Source organism: Canis aureus, chromosome 4, assembly GCF_053574225.1.
Source record: "Canis aureus isolate CA01 chromosome 4, VMU_Caureus_v.1.0, whole genome shotgun sequence".
Taxonomy (NCBI): Eukaryota; Metazoa; Chordata; class Mammalia; order Carnivora; family Canidae; genus Canis; species Canis aureus.
Window position 1 is genome coordinate 21,027,172 of NC_135614.1, and position 20,271 is coordinate 21,047,442.

At 35.0% G+C, this 20,271-nt stretch overlaps 1 protein-coding gene and 1 non-coding gene across 16 annotated transcripts in view; both read right to left on the bottom strand.

Annotated features, from left to right (window-relative positions):
* HERC4 (HECT and RLD domain containing E3 ubiquitin protein ligase 4) overlaps positions 1 to 20,271 on the bottom strand; it is a 137,451-nt gene that overhangs the window by 24,339 nt on the left and 92,841 nt on the right. For 11 of the 15 annotated variants that reach the window (XM_077894705.1, XM_077894703.1, XM_077894704.1 and 8 more), the window contains 5 exons: positions 18,318 to 18,437; positions 9,758 to 9,781; positions 7,169 to 7,267; positions 5,298 to 5,465; positions 4,933 to 5,076 (listed from right to left, as the gene is read on the bottom strand). In XM_077894705.1, coding sequence (XP_077750831.1) covers positions 4,933 to 5,076; positions 5,298 to 5,465; positions 7,169 to 7,267; positions 9,758 to 9,781; positions 18,318 to 18,437 — 555 coding nt within the window. The remainder of the gene's footprint in view (positions 1 to 4,932; positions 5,077 to 5,297; positions 5,466 to 7,168; positions 7,268 to 9,757; positions 9,782 to 18,317; positions 18,438 to 20,271) is intronic. The other 4 variants (XM_077894706.1, XM_077894712.1, XM_077894718.1 and 1 more) reach the window with 2 other exon arrangements.
* LOC144313131 (U6 spliceosomal RNA) lies at positions 17,625 to 17,731 on the bottom strand. The gene has a single exon (XR_013378854.1). It is a non-coding gene; the product is annotated as a U6 spliceosomal RNA (small nuclear RNA).

Sequence of the window (20,271 nt, forward strand, 5' to 3'; positions counted from 1 at the left end):
AACTCTTGCTTTCAGTTCAGGTCATGATCTTAGGGTTACAGGATCCAGCCCTGTGTGGGGCTCTGCACTCACTCAGTGGGGAGTTTGCTTGGGATTTTCTCTCTCCTCCCCTTCCCCTGCCATGAATGCTCTGTCTCTCTTTATCAAATAAGTAAATAAAACCTTACAAAACAAAACAAAAACTTCAAACAAAAAAGCCTAGGACCAGATTCTACCAAACATTTCAAGAATAATTAACATCAATGTTTCCTCTTCTAAGAAATGGAAGAAGGGAATACAAGAAATGGAGGATGAGGGAACATTTTCTAATGTATCTGTGAGGTCAAACTACCATGACACCAAAGATCGACAAAAGCATCACAAACACCAAAAAGAAAACTGTAGACCAGTATCCTTAACAAAGATGGAAAAATCATCAACAGAACACAAGCAAACTGAATCCCACAGCAAAATAAAAGGATTACACACCATGACCAAGTAGGCTTTCCTCAAGAATACAAGGTGGCTCAACATAAGAAAATGCACCAATATAATACATCACATTTATGGAATGAAGGAAGGAAACTACATGATCATCCTGATGTAGAAAAAGCATCTGACAAAATCCCACTCTCTTCCATGATAATATACTCAACAAACTAGACATAGAAGATAACCTCCTTAAAGTGACAAAAGTGAAAAACCCAAAGCTAACATCCCACTCAGATCAGGAACAAGAAAAGCAAGTCCACTCTTACCACTTGTATTTGACAGTGTACTGGAAGTTCTAGCCAGGGCAATTAGGCAAGAAAAAGAAATAAAGGTATCTAAATTGGAAGGAAAGAAGTAAAATTAAATCTATTGCATTTATGGATGCCATGATCTCATATAAAGAAAATCCTAAAGAATCCACAAAACAATCTAGTAGAGCTGATAAATAAATTCAGCAAAGTTGCATAATACAAAATCAACATTCAAAAAGCAGCTGTATTTCTTTTTTTAAGCAGTTGTATTTCTATATTGTAGCAATGAAAAAACCAAAAATAAAATTTATGAAAAAGTTCAATTTATGACAGCATCAAAAAGAACAAAATATTTATTCAATACCTTCTTCATCAAACTCTTAATGTCCTTTTTTTGCAGAAATGACAAGCTAACCATAAATTCATACAAAATTTCAAGAGATCCCTAACATTCAAAACAATCTTGAATGAGAAGAACAGTTGGAGGACTCATACAATTCAATGTCAAAACCTACTGCAAAGCTACAGTAAACAAAACTGTGTGGTACTGGCATAAGGACAGACATATACATCACTGGAATAAAACTGAGGTCCAGGAATAAATCCATATTTCTGCAATTAATTTTCAACAAAGGTGCCAAGACTAGTCAATAAGGAAAGAATAGCCTTTTTAACAAACAATGGTGGGACAACTAGTTATTCACATACGAAGAATGAATCTGAACTCTTACCTCACACTATAGACAAAAATTAACTCAAAATGGATCAAAGACCTCTAACAGGTAAAATTGTAAAACTCTTATAAGAAAATCCAGAGGGGTAAATCTTAATGACTTTGCAACAGTCAGCGGTTTCTTAGTTATGACACCAAAAGCACAGGCAACAAAAGAAAAAAATAGATAGAGGATCCCTGGGTGGCTCAGCGGTTCAGCATCCTTTGGCCCAGGGCGTGGTCCTGGAGTCCCGGGATCGAGTCCCATGTCAGGCTCCCTGCATGGAGCCTGCTTCTCCCTCTGCCTGTGTCTCTGCCTCTCTCTCTCTGTCTATCATGAATAAATAAATAAAAATCTTAAAAAAAAAAAGAAAAAGAAAAAAATAGATATGGAAACACTGGGTGGCTCAGTGGTTTAGCGCCTGCCTTCGGCCCAGGGCGTGGTCCTGGAGTCCCGGGATCGAGTCCCATGTCAGGCTCCCTGCATGGAGCCTGCTTCTCCCTGTGCCTGTGTCTCTGCCTCTCTCTCTCTTTCATGAATAAATAAAATCTTAAAAAAAAAAAAAAAAGATAAAAAAGACTTCAACAAAACTTAAAACTATGGGTCAAAAGATATTACCAAGAAAGTGAAAAGACAACCCATAAATTGGGAGAGAATATTTGCAAATCTTACATTTGATAAGAATCTAGTATCCAGAATATATAAGGAAGTCTTAAAACTCAACAGCAAAAAGACAATGTAATTTAAAAATGAGAAGAGGACTTAAAAAGACATTTTGCTTAAAGCATGTAACAAATGGCCAAATAAGCACATCCCTGGCCATTAGAGAAATGCAATTCAACACCACAATGAGATGCTATTTCATACTCACTATATTATTAAGAAATAAACTAAATATATTTTTGAAATATAATTTTAAAAAAAGGAAAATAGCAAATGTTGGAAAACAGTTTGGTGGTTCCTTAAAAAGTCAAACTAAATTATAACATGACCCAGCAATTCCACTCCTAGGTATACACCCAATTAAGTGCAGTGTGCAAACATAAACTTGTACGTAAACGTTCATAGCAGCATTATTCATAACATTTTATCAAAAGAGTTAAACAACCCAAATGTCTATCGACTGATGAAACATAAACAAAATATGGTATTTCCATACAAATGAATATTCTTCAACTACAAAATGGAATGAAGTATTGATATATGGTACAGCATGGATGAACCTTGGAAATATGTTAAGTGAAAAGAAGCTAGCCACAAAAGGCCACATATTATATATGACTCCATTTATAGCAAATATCAAGAATAGACAAATCCATAAGACAAAGAGTAGAGTAGTGGTTGTTGGGCTGGAGGGAAAAGGAAGTGGAAAGTAACTGCTTAAGGTGTACAGGTTTCCTGTTGAGGTGATGAAATGTTCTGGAACTAGACAGTCATGATGGTTGCACAACACTGTTAATGTACTGAATACTACTGATTTGTACCTTAAAAAATTCTTAAAATTGTAAATTTTGTTATATGAATTTTACTTCATCAAAAAAAAAATTATAAAGAACATATGGCCCTCTGCTTTCTCCCTCTCCTTGTCAGGACTGAGCTTTTAGCCAGCAAGGAAGACAACTGACTACATACGTGGTAGATTTGAGTAAGTATCTTCAAGATGATAGCTATGCCCTTACTCACTGGTGATTTAAGTCACATAAAATGAAAAAGGAGGCTACAGAAAATTCTGGTGTTTGAATAGAATTAGAGGTATCAGGGGGTGCCTGGGTGGCTCAGCTGGTTAAGCACCTGCCTTTGGTTCAGGTCATGATCTCAGGGTCCTGGGATTGAGCCCTTTGTGGAGCTCCCTGCTCAGCTCGGGAGTCTGTTTCTCCTGCCAAGTTGTGCACGTGCTCTCTCTCAAATAAATAAAATCTTGAGAAAAAAGAATTAGAAGTATCAGTATGATCTCATGGTTGGAAACCATATGTATGTTGGAACCATACATGAGATGTGTGTGTATATACATTCATATAACTCCTAGTTCTGCCTGCTGAGAACCTGAAAGCAATGACTCCCTCGTAGCAATGAGTACACTTAGGATCCAGAGCATGGTTTCTAAATTCCATTTTCACCTGAAGAAGTCAGGGCTTTTAAGGAGAAATGGCTACTGCCAGGACTGGGGTAATCACAAGAAGAGCCTAGAATGTATGTTTTCACTACATGTAAAGAATCAGGGGCACCTGGGTGGTTCAGTTGGTTAAACATCTGCCTTCAGCTCAGGTCATGATCCCAAGTCCTGGGATCGAGCCCCGAGTTGGGTGTGCTGTTCAGTGGAGAGTCTGTTTTTCCCTCTGCCTCCTTCCCCCTGCTCATGCTCATGCTCTTTCTCTCTCTCTGATAAATAAAAACCTAAAATAAATAAACAAATAAATGTAAATAATTAATTAAGGAAAAATGGGGACATGTAGAAAGTACACAAAGGAGGAACCAATTCAACAGGGCTCCCATTGGCTACATCAAGATATAACTAAAAAGGTCTTACAGAAATCCAAAATAAAGCTTAAGACTGCCCCTCCCCTGAGTTCAAAACATTACCTCTCTATAGAACTGAACAAAGGCCCACAGAACTCTTTGTGTTCCTAGTAAAAGAGGCCTCCATTCCATGTACCCTCTCAAATTCTCTCTGCCACACCGTTAACAAACTATCCCTAAGAGACTAAGCCAAGGAGGAGACCATAATTCGATCAGATTGTCCACCTACCTTGGAGGCTATCAGTATTATTCCACCATGCCTTACGTGTTTGTTTATCAACATAGGAAGCCTCAAACTCATAGATTATCCCTAATCCCAACTCCATGTGGCATTGTATTGGCCCTTAAATCTGACACAATCCTTTTTTTTTTTTTTTTTAATCTGACATAATCTTATCACCATTCTTCCTCCATCAAATCCTTTTACTTGCCCTGGAACTCACAATCTATCATTTAGAAAACTGCCCACATCCTAAACTTCTCTCCAAATTTTCCTTCCTTTTATAAATGAATAAGACTGTCTTCTGAGGACATGATTTCTCCTATAGCTCTTATAAATGGTGTTTGTTTTCTCTTCTAACCCCTCATACAACTAGGCATAGAAGTAAATTCCTGGTTTTTCACTCCTTCTAGACCTCCTTTCATTTGCCTTCCTAAAATCTCCAGATCCTCTGAAACACAGGATGATGGACCACATCCCATGCTACTGCTCTATTATTTGACTGTGTTGCTTTCCTGCAGGGTACACTCAAGAATGAAAAAATACCAACCTGCAAAAACAATAAAGTTTGCTAATTTGAAACGTGTGAGAAACATTAATGTGTTCTGATGACTCTGAGTTCAAAAGTTTATAATTTTCCAAAATGTAATAAAGCAAATCTCTGAATATGTAGTAACTTTTATTTACTGAGTCAACTTGACACATATGGGTATATATCCACAGGTGTATACACAGAATAATTTAGATGGTTGGACCTCACCTTATCAGAAAACCAAATGAGCCTGGAATCTTCATAATACCTAAACATGCCATATTTAGGATCCAACAATTCTCTCATGATGAGCAAGAAAAATTCTTTGCGTACTCCTCCTGCATCAACAGCATCTTCTCCAACAAATATAACCTAAAGTAGCATAATGCAAAAACTGAATGTAAAGAAATGTAAGTATATTCTGGAGAGCCCATAACATTTAATTTATTACAATAAATGCTCAACAATTCATAGTTTAAAAATAGTTTTATTTATTAAGTTTCAAAGATACATATTAAAACTTTTTAATTTTCTAAAAGTATGAACTGCTGAGCATATACTGTATGTAATATATACAGAAAATGTTAAATTACCTTGAGTGGCTTTTTGTAGTCTATATTCTTTGTTTTCCTAAGGACTTCCATTGCATCTCCTACAATATTTTCTCTACGTACAACTAGAATTAAGCAGGGATTCACAGATTCAATCACTGGGAGGAAAAGAGAGGAGACATTCTGTCTGTGGGCCTGGTCAATAGCCATCTAGAAAACAAAAGATTAAAATTTAAATAGCAATGCTATAAAGAAGCTAATGTGACTGGGCAGGTTAACGTCTATCTATCAATTATAATCTTATATTTATAATTCTATTATAGTATATATACTACTAAATTCACAGAGGACCTAACACAGTATCTAGTAGAGCATAAGAGCTTATTAAACTGTATTCTCAGCATAAAGAGTGTCCTTTTGAATGTTTTTATATTGAAGTGTAACTAATGATACCATTTAGCAAGCATGAAAGTCTTAAATGGTAAATCTGAACACTGCTGTTTCTCAACAAATAACTGGCACCAAGAGTGAGGAGTAAAAGAAAACAGCATTAAAACAACCTCTAATGAGAATAAGGAAGAATCTGGCTGAAGACTTTCATAGAAATGCATCTAGTAGAGTGATCATTGCATCTGCTCATAAACCAAGCATTTGGCTTTTACCATTTAAAACCTTTTTTTTTTTTTTTAAAAAAAAAAGGTTTTCCCTGTGTTCTTGTTCTATACTATATACTATAGTATACTATACTGAGTATACTATACTATATTAACTGAGTATACTATACTATACTAATTCTAATTCTCTCTGCCACACCGTTAACAAACTATCCCTAAGAGACTAAGCCAAGGAGGAGACCATAATTCGATCAGATTGTCCACCTACCTATATTAACTGAGGCATTATTGTTTTAACAACCACCATCAAAAAACTGGCTTGCCAGCTGTTAGTATAAACCCTACCAAAATATTTATTTCTTCTGTTGATGAAAATGGATATATGGATAGAAGCACATCTCTGAAATTCCCCTAGTATTTATGATTTAAAAATCTGGAGGCATGTAAAATACCAAATGTATTTATTTTAAAGGAATGAAAATAGCTATCAAAATTGGGTACAGGGATAATTTTTTAAGGCATTTTTAGAATTTTAAGTGCTCAAGGTTTCTTTCCATCATTCTCTTAGTCCTTACCTTCTATAGTCTGACATTCTACACTAGAAAATAAAACTCAAAAGCTTTTTAATTTACAGGCTCAAAAGATAAAGTAAATCTATCGTAGCTCTCAAAGTCACAAAATATAAAACATTAAAAAAAAACCCTCATTATAAATGAAAAAGTGTTCAACATAAAACATAGCAGGTTGGGGGAGAAGGGAGAGGGAGGAGCAGATGATGACCAATCTTAGGAAAACGCCTTATTTATTATTAAAAGCTTTCTTCAAGGAAACTTCATATCCTCCCTCTTAACTAAAGTGATGCCTCTTCCTTTATATCACCTCACCTCTAGCTACCTCCAACTTTTACCAAGTATATAAATATGAAGTATATAATGAAGCAAGATTTGAAATAAACCAGTGTTTGTGAAGTAAACTAGAAAAACTGTTTATAAAGATTGCATATTTCTATAATCAAAAAGGCTTATAACTTTTTTAAAGATACAACACGATTAAAGGCTAAACTATTGTATTTTCACTTAAATACATAAAGTAGCCCTCATAAGAACATACATGTCATATACAACAGTCCTCTTTTTAAGGTAGCAAAGATACTTTGCAAAAGACAGACCACTGAGGTATAGAATGTTCCCAGGGATTGCTGATTATAGGCAAACTTCAAATATTTATTTTTAAAAAAACTTTACAGAAAACAATTCAAAAACCATCCTCAAATCAGATTAGTATTAAACTATATTTTACCTGCATCTGTAAGACTGCATCTGTTTGTAACAGAGTAGTTTTTGCTTGGGCATCAAATACAAATGGATATGTGCAGATTGTAACAGGGATATCTGCCAACTGGAAATAAAAAATTAATTTGTTAGTACAAATTGATTTGTGATGTATTTTTTTTGTATATACTATTCTTTCTTTTAAAACTGATCACATTCTGGTTTATTCACCTACATGTTGTTCAGGAATTACAAATAAAACATTGCCTACTTCCAAAATATGGAATTTTTACTGATAATCAGATGAGGCATGGAATAACCCCAATTCCCAATAACCCCAATTTTAGGAGGGAATTATATACTTGAAAGTCCATCTAATTGTAAATTACAAGTATCTTTTGGTTAGCATATATTAACCCCAAGATCCAGCGAATTATTCGGCTGCAAATATTTTCTAAAACTGGGGGCTCTTGGGATGCCTGGGTGGCTTAGTCAGTTAAGCATGCAACTCTTGATTTTAGCGCAGGTCATGATCTTGGAACTGTGAGAAAAAGCCCTGCATCAGGCTCTGTACTGGGCATAGAACCCACTTAAGATTCTCTTTCTTGGGTGCCTGGGTGGCTCAGCGGTTAAACATCTGCCTTTGGCTCACATCATAGTCCCACGATCCTGGGATAGAGTGCCACATCAGTCTCCTTGCAGGGAGTCGGCTTCTCTCTCTGCCTAGGTCTCTGCCTCTTTCTCTGTGTCTCTCATGAATAAATAAGTAAAATCTTAAAAAAAAAAAAAAAAAAAAAGGATTCGCTCTCTCCCTCTCCCTCTTAAAAATAAAACAAAACTGGGCATTCCTATGTTAAATACATTACCCAGTTCTTATATATTAGTACTCTAGCAACTGAGGCCAATGATAAAAGCAATCTGATTATTCATTCATTTAACAGATATTTATTGATGCCAGTAGAGAGCCAACATTACTGTAAGTCCAACAATCTTTCTTTCATTTAATCTACAAAATAAAGCACCACAAGTATTATTTTCTATTAACCTTTAAAGTCGAAAAAACTGACCTATTATTATCATTATTACAACTTAATCACTTTACAATTATTTATCATAGAAAGTAATACGGTGATTGTTAAGTATTTTAACAATGCAGAAAAATACAAAGAACTATGAATTTCCAGCCAGATTCTTGCAGTTGGAAGAGGACGTATTCCTACCATCTACCCAACAGGGCAATGTTGTTGTGTCAGCTCTGAAACAGAGCCCCTGCTGTAAGGTTTGTTTGTTTGTTTGTTTCTTCTCTCTCTCTCTCTTTTTTTTTTTTGCTGTACTGTTTCTAGTGAAAACAATATATCATGAAATAACCCACTCCTTAAGTGCCTAGGAAGTTCTTTTTATTAAGTCTGAATTCCCATTTCTATACATCACTATGCATTATTCATTTTGTATTTCAGTCTTCATTGCAGGGAGGCATATATGTTTTAAAATATTTCAAGTCCCCAAGCTCTTTTTTCCACAGTAAACATTCCCAGTTTTTCCAGCCATCCTGAAAATAATATGGTTTCTAGCCCTTCTTCATTCTAACTGCCTTTTAAATGTATTTTATCTAAGTCTCTCTTAACAAAAACAAACAAAATAATCCAATAGGACTCAATCAATATTGCTATGATAAGACTACCAACTCTTTGTTAACAACACGTAAGACAGCAGGCTGAGTTATATTAACCCTAAATTATCATTCTTCACTATTTTTCATACAACAATTTTTACCTTGATCCTGTATTTGTGTCACTACCTTCTGACAGCAGAAAAGTAATTTCACTACTCTGAAACTCAAAATGAATGACATGATTTCTAAGGTTTGCTCTGGTTCCAAAAGTCTATGATTTCATAATTTTATGTGCTACTTCTATGTGAAGATGAGGAAGCAAACAATAGTAAGCCTATACAATTAAGTTAATTCTAAATGTTTCACTGGTTCAAGTGCTGGGGGAAAAAACAAAAGAAAACAATAAAACCTAAAGTCTGTAACAGAAATATAAAAGAAGTACTATTTATTAACAAGCTCAAGTGTTAAAAAGGTGGTTCAGGTTTGCTGATAATGTAAACCAAAATGTTAGAACTTTGTATGTTAAGATAGTATATTATACAAAGTAAGGAAGATGACCATAATGAGTTCATTTAACTTTGAGTATCAATTACTAGTTTCAAAAAAATTGAAAATCATTTTAGTTCTGTAATATAAAATATTTCCTGCCTTGCTAGGTAAACATTTGTCAGATTTTAGAAGTTTGCCTTTTTAAAATTATTATTACAAAGGACACGTATTAACTTTATACTGGAAGATTTTAGAGAATAGAAACTATTTTAACACAAATATTGTTAAAAGGCATCATGTAGGTGTAATAATGTTAACTAAAACAGAGGTTTTACTTTTCTTTAGAAAATTCTTCTGAAATGTTATGTACAATTCATATATACTCATTTAAAAATTTATATACATACATATAAATTTAAAAGTCACACAAAACAGGAATCTTTTGCTCTCCTGTCACTTAAGACAAAACAGAGTGTATCTTACTCTGAACATGAGACTTCAATACACCAAACTTACCTCAGTTAATCCATGGTTGACATCCTAAGACAGCAGTGCAGAATGTAACAGTAATGAGGAAAGAGCAATGTTAGTGTCCAAATTTAACTATTTCTATTCAAAGTAGCATTTCATATATTTTGCTACAGCAGAACACTGAATTAATGAAGTAGACCAAAATATACCTACAACAAAACTTACCCTTTCCACGTGCACCTTATGTATCTATATCTACAAAAATAAGAACTTTGTTTCATGTATCTTGTGGTCACAAAGTTATCAAGGCTTGAACATAATGAAATCTGGCTTTAGCAACTAAGCACCCCATTTGTAGAGTTTAGGTAGAATAGGGAAACTAAATGTACACCTGACTTGGTTTTGAAGATACAATTTTATGTCTGTTTCTCCACCTGGAAAATGGGAAAAAATATTCCCTAGACCTCAGGACTTGATTAATCTTGACAAAATGTCTGAAAAGTGTTTTGTAGATTAAAAGGCTATATGTAAACAAAGCGAAGAAAATTAAGTTGTCAGTTGTTTTAACCAACTGATTTTAATTTATGTGCTTCTCCTATAATAAACTGTAAACATCAGTGTAACAGTTGTCAGTGAGTTTTGTGAGAACTTATAGCAAATTACTGAACTAAAGGTGGTGTGGGGAACCCCCCAAACTTGCAGTTGGTGCCAGAAGTAAGGGCAGTCTTCTGTGGACTAAGTATATTTTCACTTTGTATTTTGCTAAATGCTCACATGCCTCAGGGGTACCTTTGGGGAAGCTTTAAGATATGAACAAGGAGGACTTGGTTCTCTCACTATATTGTGCTCGATAAAGTCGGAGCAGTATGAACATAAGCAAGATATGATTCCATACCAATCCTATTCAGAAAAAGGTAATTACTGATAATATTTTCTTCCAAAAAATTCAGAGTACCAAGTTATCACTACATAAGTGCCTCTACTGGTGGTGTTAACAAAACACATTTAGAAGATGTACTGCAGAGAAAGACTTTTAGATTACACTCAGCTTAATTTGAAATCAACTTAACAGGAACATCTGACATTCTTTTATAGTATATCCTGTGGAACATTTTAAAAGTGCTATTATTACTACAAAAGTCTAAACAAGCAAAGAAACACGTCTCAATATTTTCTGACTATCTATAGCCTGATTTGATAACTATAGTAGATATCAAGACAGTTTATATCATGGGAGATAATTTTTTCTTAAGTAAATAATAAAACATTATTTTACTATACACACTTTTTATTACTATATATAATTAGATAAAGGTGCTATGCATATCATTATGCACTGAGGAGGTCAGTAAGATTGTTAGAATTTATGGTGTGACTAAACCATACTAAAGTAGAACCTATATTTGATTGTAAGCTGGAAGAAATACAGGAAATAATGGGATATGTACAAAACTTGAAAAAAGGCTTTTAGATATCAAATAGGATAATTCTCTAGGAGAACAGCATCAAAGAGTAAACCAGATTAAAATCATTATCAGAAATTTCAATTTAAGGGTCAAGGATATGAGACAAAAGCTCAAACACTTTTAAAAAGGTAAATGCAAGAAGAAAAAAAAGCAAATGCTTAAAAGAGCATGGATGAACTCTTCCAGGAAATATTAGGGTTGCAAGGTAGTTGTTATTAGTTGCAAACCTGTTTCAATCAAAGTTGTATTTCCAAGGGAATTTTAAAAGGAAAACAAAGTGGGGGTTGGAGGCAGGCGATCATAAAACACATGAGGTCAAATTAAAAGTCTATTGCTAAAAATTCAACATTTCATTGGCTCCAAATCCACATACTCAAGCATTTGTTGACTGTTTTTAGAGTCAGAGTCCTGAAATTGGGACAAGGCATGCCTAATTTTAGTTACTCAATGCCCCAGAAGCTGGAGTGAGAAAGGCTTGAAGAAATGTTCTAAAGTCAGGTTCTCATGGTCTAACGCAGACTTCACTAAGGCTGCTTTTAACACCAATGGTTAATGATGGTTCCAGTTGGTCACAGACAAAAAGAGCTCCTTGGCACATTTTAGTTTCAACTAATTTCTTATGGTAAAACATTATGCCATTCCTGGTGTCATCTTGATTTAATGATATAACACAGGATTACTCTAAGAAGGCATAAAGAGGGGATATTGAAGTTAATGAAGTAATTCCAGTAAATATGAAAGGTCCTGGTGAATAGATAGAAATAAAAAGATAACTTCTAAAACATGAGGGAAATGGAAATCTATGAACATAATTTGGTAATCCAATGTTTAAGGAGTCAGTCCAAAAGTTCAGTCAGCAAATATTAATGCCATTAAAAAAAAAATAAGGGAGCTTTAAAAAAGATGAACTTTACTTGGAAATATTATAGTTGCAGGCGAGCACAAATGTACTTTTTTGGTTTTTATTAAATGAGAACAAAATTCAAACCCAGAAGTACTGATGTATCTTTTCTAAACTGGTCTCCCCAACACTTTTATCAGTCTATCTTTCTACTTTACTAGTGAACAGGTCATGTTGCTAGCTCAGCACTGTCCACAGTTAAAGTACAACTTAACTCCAGAGAACAAATACACTGATGATTTATATATACAGCACAACTAATATCAAAATATAAGATTTATGACTTAAAAAAATATGTACTACAGCACCAGAGACTATAAAAATCTCATCAATTTACCATGAATCTTCATTAGGATCTACTTGTAACTGACATGCCTTACACAGGTAAACATTTCTTGAAATAAATATGTAGTTTAAAAAATGTGTAACATGAATCATACAGTACTTTAAACAAGCAGACCCAGCATATACCTTTCTATACTTCATTCTAAGTCAATTTTTACTAAATATTGATACATATGTACAGAAAGTAGAAGTATAAGAAAGAGAAGAAAAGAGCGCACAGATCAGTAGCAACCACTAAAGTATTTTCAACTTAAAAGCAAAGTTAAAAAAAGGTAAGGAAATACACAACTGAGAATAGTACCTAGAAAGTGGAGAAAAATCAAGTATCAGAGGAGAAAGAGAACCCATGTGCCATTTTATTTTGTCAAGAGATTAGCCATAAAAGGAGAAATATAGATAAAAAGCGAAAAGGAATTCAAATGAAAAAAGTTGCATACACCAAGATCACAGCCTTGAAAAAACAAAAAACAGAGAAGCTTATATAGTAACCAGCAGGAGTAGGAGGATCAAGAAAAAAACTTCATAAAAACATGTAAAAAGAGTTAGGTTAAAAGGACAGAAATGAAAGGGGATGAAGTGAAAAGTTAGAAGTCTCAGCAGTACAAAAGCAGTACAAATATTAGAAGGAAAGCAAAGAACTTCACAGAATTAGTTTTTAGTGTTTAGGGATCAGGAAAGTGTTTATCTGTTGGATTCTTAAAATCTTTGGGGGAAAAAGGAAATGGGAGAAAAAATATCTTCAAAGATTATATATAGCATGAAGACAAATAAAGTAAAAGCAAAAAAACTTCCTTGCAATATTTAGAACAAGTTATATATATATATATGTATATATATACACATATACACTATACACATGTGTATATCTATAAATAAATAAAACTTACAGATATATATGCCTTATAACTCATAGTAATTATGTTTTATCAAAGACTATTTTATGCTTCTACACTGAAGCAATGGAATTCATGATTGTAACTCTTATTCAATAGTAGTATACAAGTGTATATACATATACATATGTATATACACACACATATATGTATATACAAATACACATACAAACACATCCATATCATCACAAAATAGCATGTGAGTATCTTCAGGATAGATTCTTTAAAATCTTACTTAGAGCTGTTAATGTAATAGTTCAGCATAGCATCAGGATTAATACTATAAATATGAATTCTATTAAAAAGTCCCAGGAGGGCAGCCCCGGTGGCGCAGTGGTTTAGCGCCGCCTGCAGCCCAGGGCCTGATCCTGGAGACCCTGGATCGAGTCCCACATCAGGCCCTCTGCATGGAGCCTGCTTCTCCCTCTGCCTGTGTCTCTGCCTCTCTCTCTCTCTCTCTGTGTCTCTATGAATAAATAAATAAAATCTTAAAAAAAAAAGTCCCAGGAAAAAATTCTTTAGAGTTATGTGTAAATGTGAAAGTACCTTAAACTCTCTCAAAGAAAGAAAGCTTTGTGAAATCCAAAGTCACAATATAAATTAATGAACTTTATAAGAGTTGCACAAAGATCTTTAAAGTAAATGCCAGCTCTCCATTCCCAAATGTAGATTAGAAGAACCCAAATCATAGGTTCTACATTCTGATTTCTAAGATGTGATATTAAACCCACTATGCAAATTAAATAAAGGAACAAGCTTTCACTGCTACAGCCACCTATTCAATATGTGATACAATATGTGATACAATATGTGATACAAGTATGTGTCTACAAATGAAGAAAAAGGAAAAGCTTATGGCTGAAAGAACAGAGTAATAGAGAGCAATTATCAAGCAGAGCAAACATACAATCTGAAGAGAATGAGAAGCAGTGAGGAAAAGCCCAGAATAGGAAAGTAGTCCTATACCGCCTCCCTCTTAACAGAAAACTCTAGCACTGAAATACCTCCTAAGGAAATTCAATTTGAAATGACCACAGCTATATACCAAGAAGAGCTTGGATACAGGCCCAACAAACTTAAAAGTACACATTCAAACCACAGCTTTTCCACAAAGTACAACGATAACCACAAACTAAAACATCCTATTAGATTTGCACTTGTCCATCTTGTTAAGAACACAAATAGTTTATGACCTACATATTAGATATAAATTCAAATGGCAAACGGTAGTATCTAATTCTTAGTGATACAAGAAGATAGGACTCTTTCTTAAGATAGTTTCTCAAACAAGCCTTGCAGATCCCAAGGGATATATATTTTAGGGTGGCCTATGAGTGCTCTGAATTTTTAATTTTAGTGTTTTCATACCAGAGTTTTAAAAAACTGACTAAAAAATATAAATTTAGAATAATCCATTTATAATCCCAGTATTACCATGAAACTTCAAGGGTTGTAATAGTTGTAAACATAGCCAAACCAGCACCAAACAGGAAGGATCTCTATGTTTAGGACTTCATGCATAAATGATATACTTGATAAGTGAAGGCCAAATGAATATGACATCTCATTCTAAAAGCAAATGTTTCATTGTAGTTCAAATAGAGAAAGGCAGCAAGATAACTGTTACTAGACACTGCAGTATAGAGGCTACTGCCAAACTGACAGCCTGTGTATAGACAGCCAGCAATAACCATCATTTTACCAAGAATTAACTGTGTCAAGAACTTTCCTAAGTACTTTATATAGATCATATCCAATTAACCTTCTCAGGAGCTCTATAAGGTAGGTACTATTATCCCTAACTTACAGAAAAAGAATGAGTAATTTCTCCAAGGATATAGAGTAAATGCTAAGGGGCGATCTGAATCCAGGTACTCTTATGTTACACTACTTTCTCATCATATTTAAGTTGTGAAGTGAGATTTCTGATCATCAAAATGCAATTATCCTCCATACTAAATATTAATTTGAGTTTTAAATTTGTAGTGTTATTTATAATTTATAAATTTGTTATGGTTTTAGAGTTCTTTTAAAATCTAAGCCTCAGGAGGGATGCCTGGGTGGCTCAGCGGTTGAGCAACTGCCTTCGGCTCAGGGCATGATCCCAGAGTTCCGGAACTAAGTCCCACCTTGGGCTCCCTGTGAGGAGCCTGCTTCTTATGTCTCTGCCTTCTCTCTGTCTCTCTCATGAATAAATAAAACCTTAAAAAAACGTAAATAAAATCTAGGCACCAGGAGTTTAGAACTAGTTTAGTGTTTGTATATATTAAAATAAGACAGTCAGGGATGCCTGGGTGGCTCAGTGGTTGAGTGTATGCCTTTGGCTCAGGGCATGATCCTGCAGTCCTGGAATTGAGTCCCACATCGGACTCCGTGCATGGAGCCTGCTCTTCCCTTGCCTACATCTCTGCCTTTCTCTCTCTCATAAATAAATAAATAAAATAAAAATAAAAATAAAGACAATCATAAATAACGTAAGTGAATGCTGGACTTCTTAGAAATTGTTTTACTATAGGGGCAGCCCAGGTGGCTCAGGGGTTTAGCACCACCTTCAGCCCAGGGCCTGATCCTGGAGACCTGGGATCGCATCCCACATCGGGCTCCCTGCATGGAGCCTGTTTCTCCCTCTGCCTGTGTCTCTGCCTCCCCCCACTCTCTGTCTCTCATGAATAAATAAAATCTTAAAAAAAAAAAAAGATTTTCCCTCAAACCAATAAATTTATATATAAAAAAAAAAGAAATTGTTTTACTTTAGAATGGGCCACATCACTTCAGCTTCAAAAATACTGCTCAAAGATCTAGGATAACCTAAATTGTTGTGTCTGGGCTTCTATGCAGTTAAGATTCCAACCCTCGGGGACGCCTCAGTGGCTCAGTGGTTAAGCGTCTGCCTTTGGCCCAGGGCGTGATCCTGGAGGCCTGGGATTGAGTCTCACATCGGGCTCCCTGCATGCAGCCTGCTTCTCCCTCTGCCTCTCTCTCTGTGTGTCTCTCATGAATAAATAAATGAAATCTTAAAAGAAAAAAAAAAAGCATTATTTGAAGAGCAACTTATCATGTGAGGATAATATTAATAATAGTTAATATTTATTTAAAAAAAAGATTCCAACCCTCTGATGGCTTATCTTAACACCTTAGGTAAAATCCAAGTTCTTTTTTTTTTTTAAATCCAAGTTCTTAATCTTAAATTTACCAAACCCTCCATGATTTGGTGCCTGTCCATTTCTCTTATCCTTTCCCAGAACTCTCTCCACTCCCATCTTTTAACCATACTGGCCTCTTCCTCTCCTCCTTCAAAAATGTCAAGCTTGTTCTCACCTAAGGTCTTTTACTAGATATTCATTTTTCTTGAAATCCTCTTTGCTTTGATCTTATGTTGCTGCTTCTAGTCACTTAGACAATAACCCGTACTTCATCAGGCAGGACTTTTCCGATTATCCAATTGCAAAAAACAAACCACAGTCTTTATTTTAATTCTCTATAGAGTGCATGTCATTAGCTAATATTTTTTGCTTTACTGGATTACTGTCTATTTTGCCAACCAGATTATAAACTGCATAGTACACGGCCCTTCTCTGTCTGGTTAATCACTGTTATTTCCAATACCTAAATTGATGCCAGTCACTGGAGGTTCTCAATATACTCAGTATTTGTTCAATGAGCAAATGAGTAGACCTAAATCTGTAGAAAGGCTACAAACTTGACCCAGACTCCCAATGATTCTTGGGGAAAAAAATCAACAAGTCTCTCCCTATCAAGATGCATATACCTAGGAAAGCAAAAGATGTTCTAGAAGTGACCTGATTCCTACAGATGAGAGTACTCTAAAATTAGCATGCACTAATTACACTGCCATTCAAAAACTACTTCATGTTTTTGATGCATACTACACATATTCCAGACACTATTAAATCCAGAAGTGCTGGTGAATAAACTTACAGAGTGCTTATCCACAAGGAGCTTGCAGCTGGTGTCTAGCAAGCAGTGAAAGACTACTTGCCTTTTACAATTGCTACACACATATTGCTTAAATTATCTACTTCACGGGGAAAAAAAGTTGGCTTCAAGTATACTTCAATGGTTAGCAAATCTGTTTTTTTAGTATTTTATTTAAATTCAATTTGCCAACATATAACACCCAGTGCTCATCCAATCAAGTGCCCTCCTTAGTGCTCATCACCTAGTTACCCCATCCCCCCACAATCCTCCCTTTCTGTAACCCTTTGTTTCCCAGAGTTAGGAGTCTGTCTCTCATGGTTTGTCTTCCTCTCTAATTTTTCCCCACTCAGTTTCCCTCCTTTCCCTTAAAAAATATGGAATGCTTCATGAATTTGCGTGTCATCCTTGCACAGGGGCTATGCTAATCTTTTCTGTATCGTTCCAATTTTAGTATATGTGCTGCTGAAGTGAGCAGAGCAAATCTGTTTTAGATCTTAACCACTTACCCAGTTCTATATTAAAATTTTGTGTCTAAATGAAGCTTTATAAAGACTATTATTTTAATGGGACATGAAGTGTCTAGTTACTAGAGACTTAACCACATGGGAAGAAGTATGTACACATGGTGATATATGTCAAAACTCTGAAATAAAATTAAACACGGGGGGGGGAAATTAAATCAAAATGACTGTCTTTGGATAATTCTGAGATATTAATCTCACAATAGTAATACATTCTTAGAGTTTCACTATCAGGGATTCCAGTATTCTCAATATGAGAGAATTAAGAGGCAACCTCAAGGAAAATACGTGAAAGTTAAAAATCCATGTCACCTTTGTTTTTTTTTAGTTTGCTTTGGCTTTGGTAATAAGAGTGGAATGTTTACTTATAAATACTGCATAATAAATAGTTATTCCTTCCCAATGTGTTTTTATTTCAAAAATAAGTTTGAATAAAAGCTCTGAAAAAACACTGGCGTCTCAAAAACAAGCAACTCTTTCTTTTCTGTGAGAATAAATGATACATAAAAATGAAAGTATAAAATGCAACAGGAAACATACCATTCCATAGGCCTGCTGTTGGACCCAGTTGATATAATCATTCCTTATGTCTATCAATTCTTGTACTTCATGTATATAAAATTTATCATATTGTATAATCTGTCCCGTTTTCTCATTTACCTATAAAAAAAAAGTATAATTAAGTTTAACTAGTACCTAATACAAAGAATAAAAAATATTTAAATAGAAAAAGTCTTGAGATTTCTTTTTTTTTTTTTAGTTTTGAGATTTCTTAGCCAATTTTCTCTATCTATAAAAAAATTTACTGAGTACCTAATATATACAAAATGCTAGTTAAGTGCTATGTGAGACATAAAGATGTCTAGGATGGAACATCTGTATTCAGTACCTAAAAATCTATTAAAAAAAGAAAAATATTTCTGTAACCATCACATGAGATTTGTACCATTAAAGAATATATACTATATATAGACTAGAATCTCTAAGAACTTTTGCTTGGGGAATAGGAATTAAATAATAATAGCTAATGCTTGTTAAGTGTTACTCTGTACTGATCTATGAATAAAACTGAGAGGTGACATTTGGGTAGGACACAAAAAATGGAGAGAAAGCAAATCACTACCCTTAGAAATAATTTACTAACTGCAAAGGGAAAAACAAATCTTTGCAGTGGAGAGCATTACCTTAACTGAGTGATCAAACCAATCACCACCAATGCTGAGACAACCAAATATAATGTTCTTGCTGATATAATCCAAGAGGAAGTACAGGCATCATCCATGACGCAGAAAAATATTTAACCTGAATCTAATCAAGTCTCTTGATCTTAATTCTAGTTCATAGGTAATACTAGGGATAAAGGAACAAATTAAACATCACCAGAAGGAAACAATCAAATATTCTGATTGTAGGGTTTTCATAAGAAGACTGGCCAGGAGTTTCCAAACAGTTAAGGCAATGGGATAAAAAAGTGGGGGTTGTCATAAATTAAAAGATAAATAGAAATATTCCAGTATTGGATATAGTAGCAAACTATATGTCACACTAACCTCCTGATAATAACAATTATAAACTCTGGACATTATATAAAAACTCAACAATTTGAAAACACTGGAGTTCAACCAAAAGTAAGCAAAAACAGGGAAGGACACAATCTTTCAAAGAAACATGTGTGATACACATTTTTGCCCAAGGGATTGCTTCCAAATCAGCATCAGGGGTGGGGGTAAGAGCTCAAGTACAAAGCAGCCGTTTTACCAGACAGAAGAGTGAAATGTCACAAAGTAAGGCAGCCAATGTGGCAGACAATGAGGAAGAAAAATCCCAAAAAGGAATCCAAAGGGTGAAGCCATAAAACCAGGATGTAAATTCCCCACACCCCCATCTTTGGTTAATTCTTTTTTTAAAATGCATTTTTATTTATTTTTTATTTTTTAAAGGTTTTATTTATTTATTCACGAGAGACAGAGAGCGAGAGAGAGGCAGAGACATAGGCAGAGAAATAGGCAGAGGGAGAAGCAGGCTCCATGCAGGGAGCCCGACGTGGGACTCGATCCCGGGTCTCCAGGATCACGCCCTGGGCTGAAGGCAGCACTAAACCGCTGAGCCACCCACCCAAGCTGCCCTAAAATGCATTTTTAAAAATTTCTCTCTCTGTCTTTCTCAGATAAATAAATTATTTATTTATTTAATAATAAAACATTATTATTAGACAGAGAGAGAGAGAGAGAGAGACCGCAAGTGAACATCAGCAGGGGGAGGGGCAGAGCTGAAGAGGAAAGCTCCCAGCTGAGCAGGAAGCCCCAACATGGGGCTTGATCCCAGGGCCCCAGGATCCAGGATCATGACCTGAGCAGAAGGTAGCCACTTAACAGACTGAGACACCCAGGCACCCTGCTTTGGCTAACTCTTAAATTATGAGTGCACAAGGTGAGACTGGGGGGTGGGGAGGTGAAGAGATACACAATCCAGTGAAAGCAGAACCTGGGAGGCT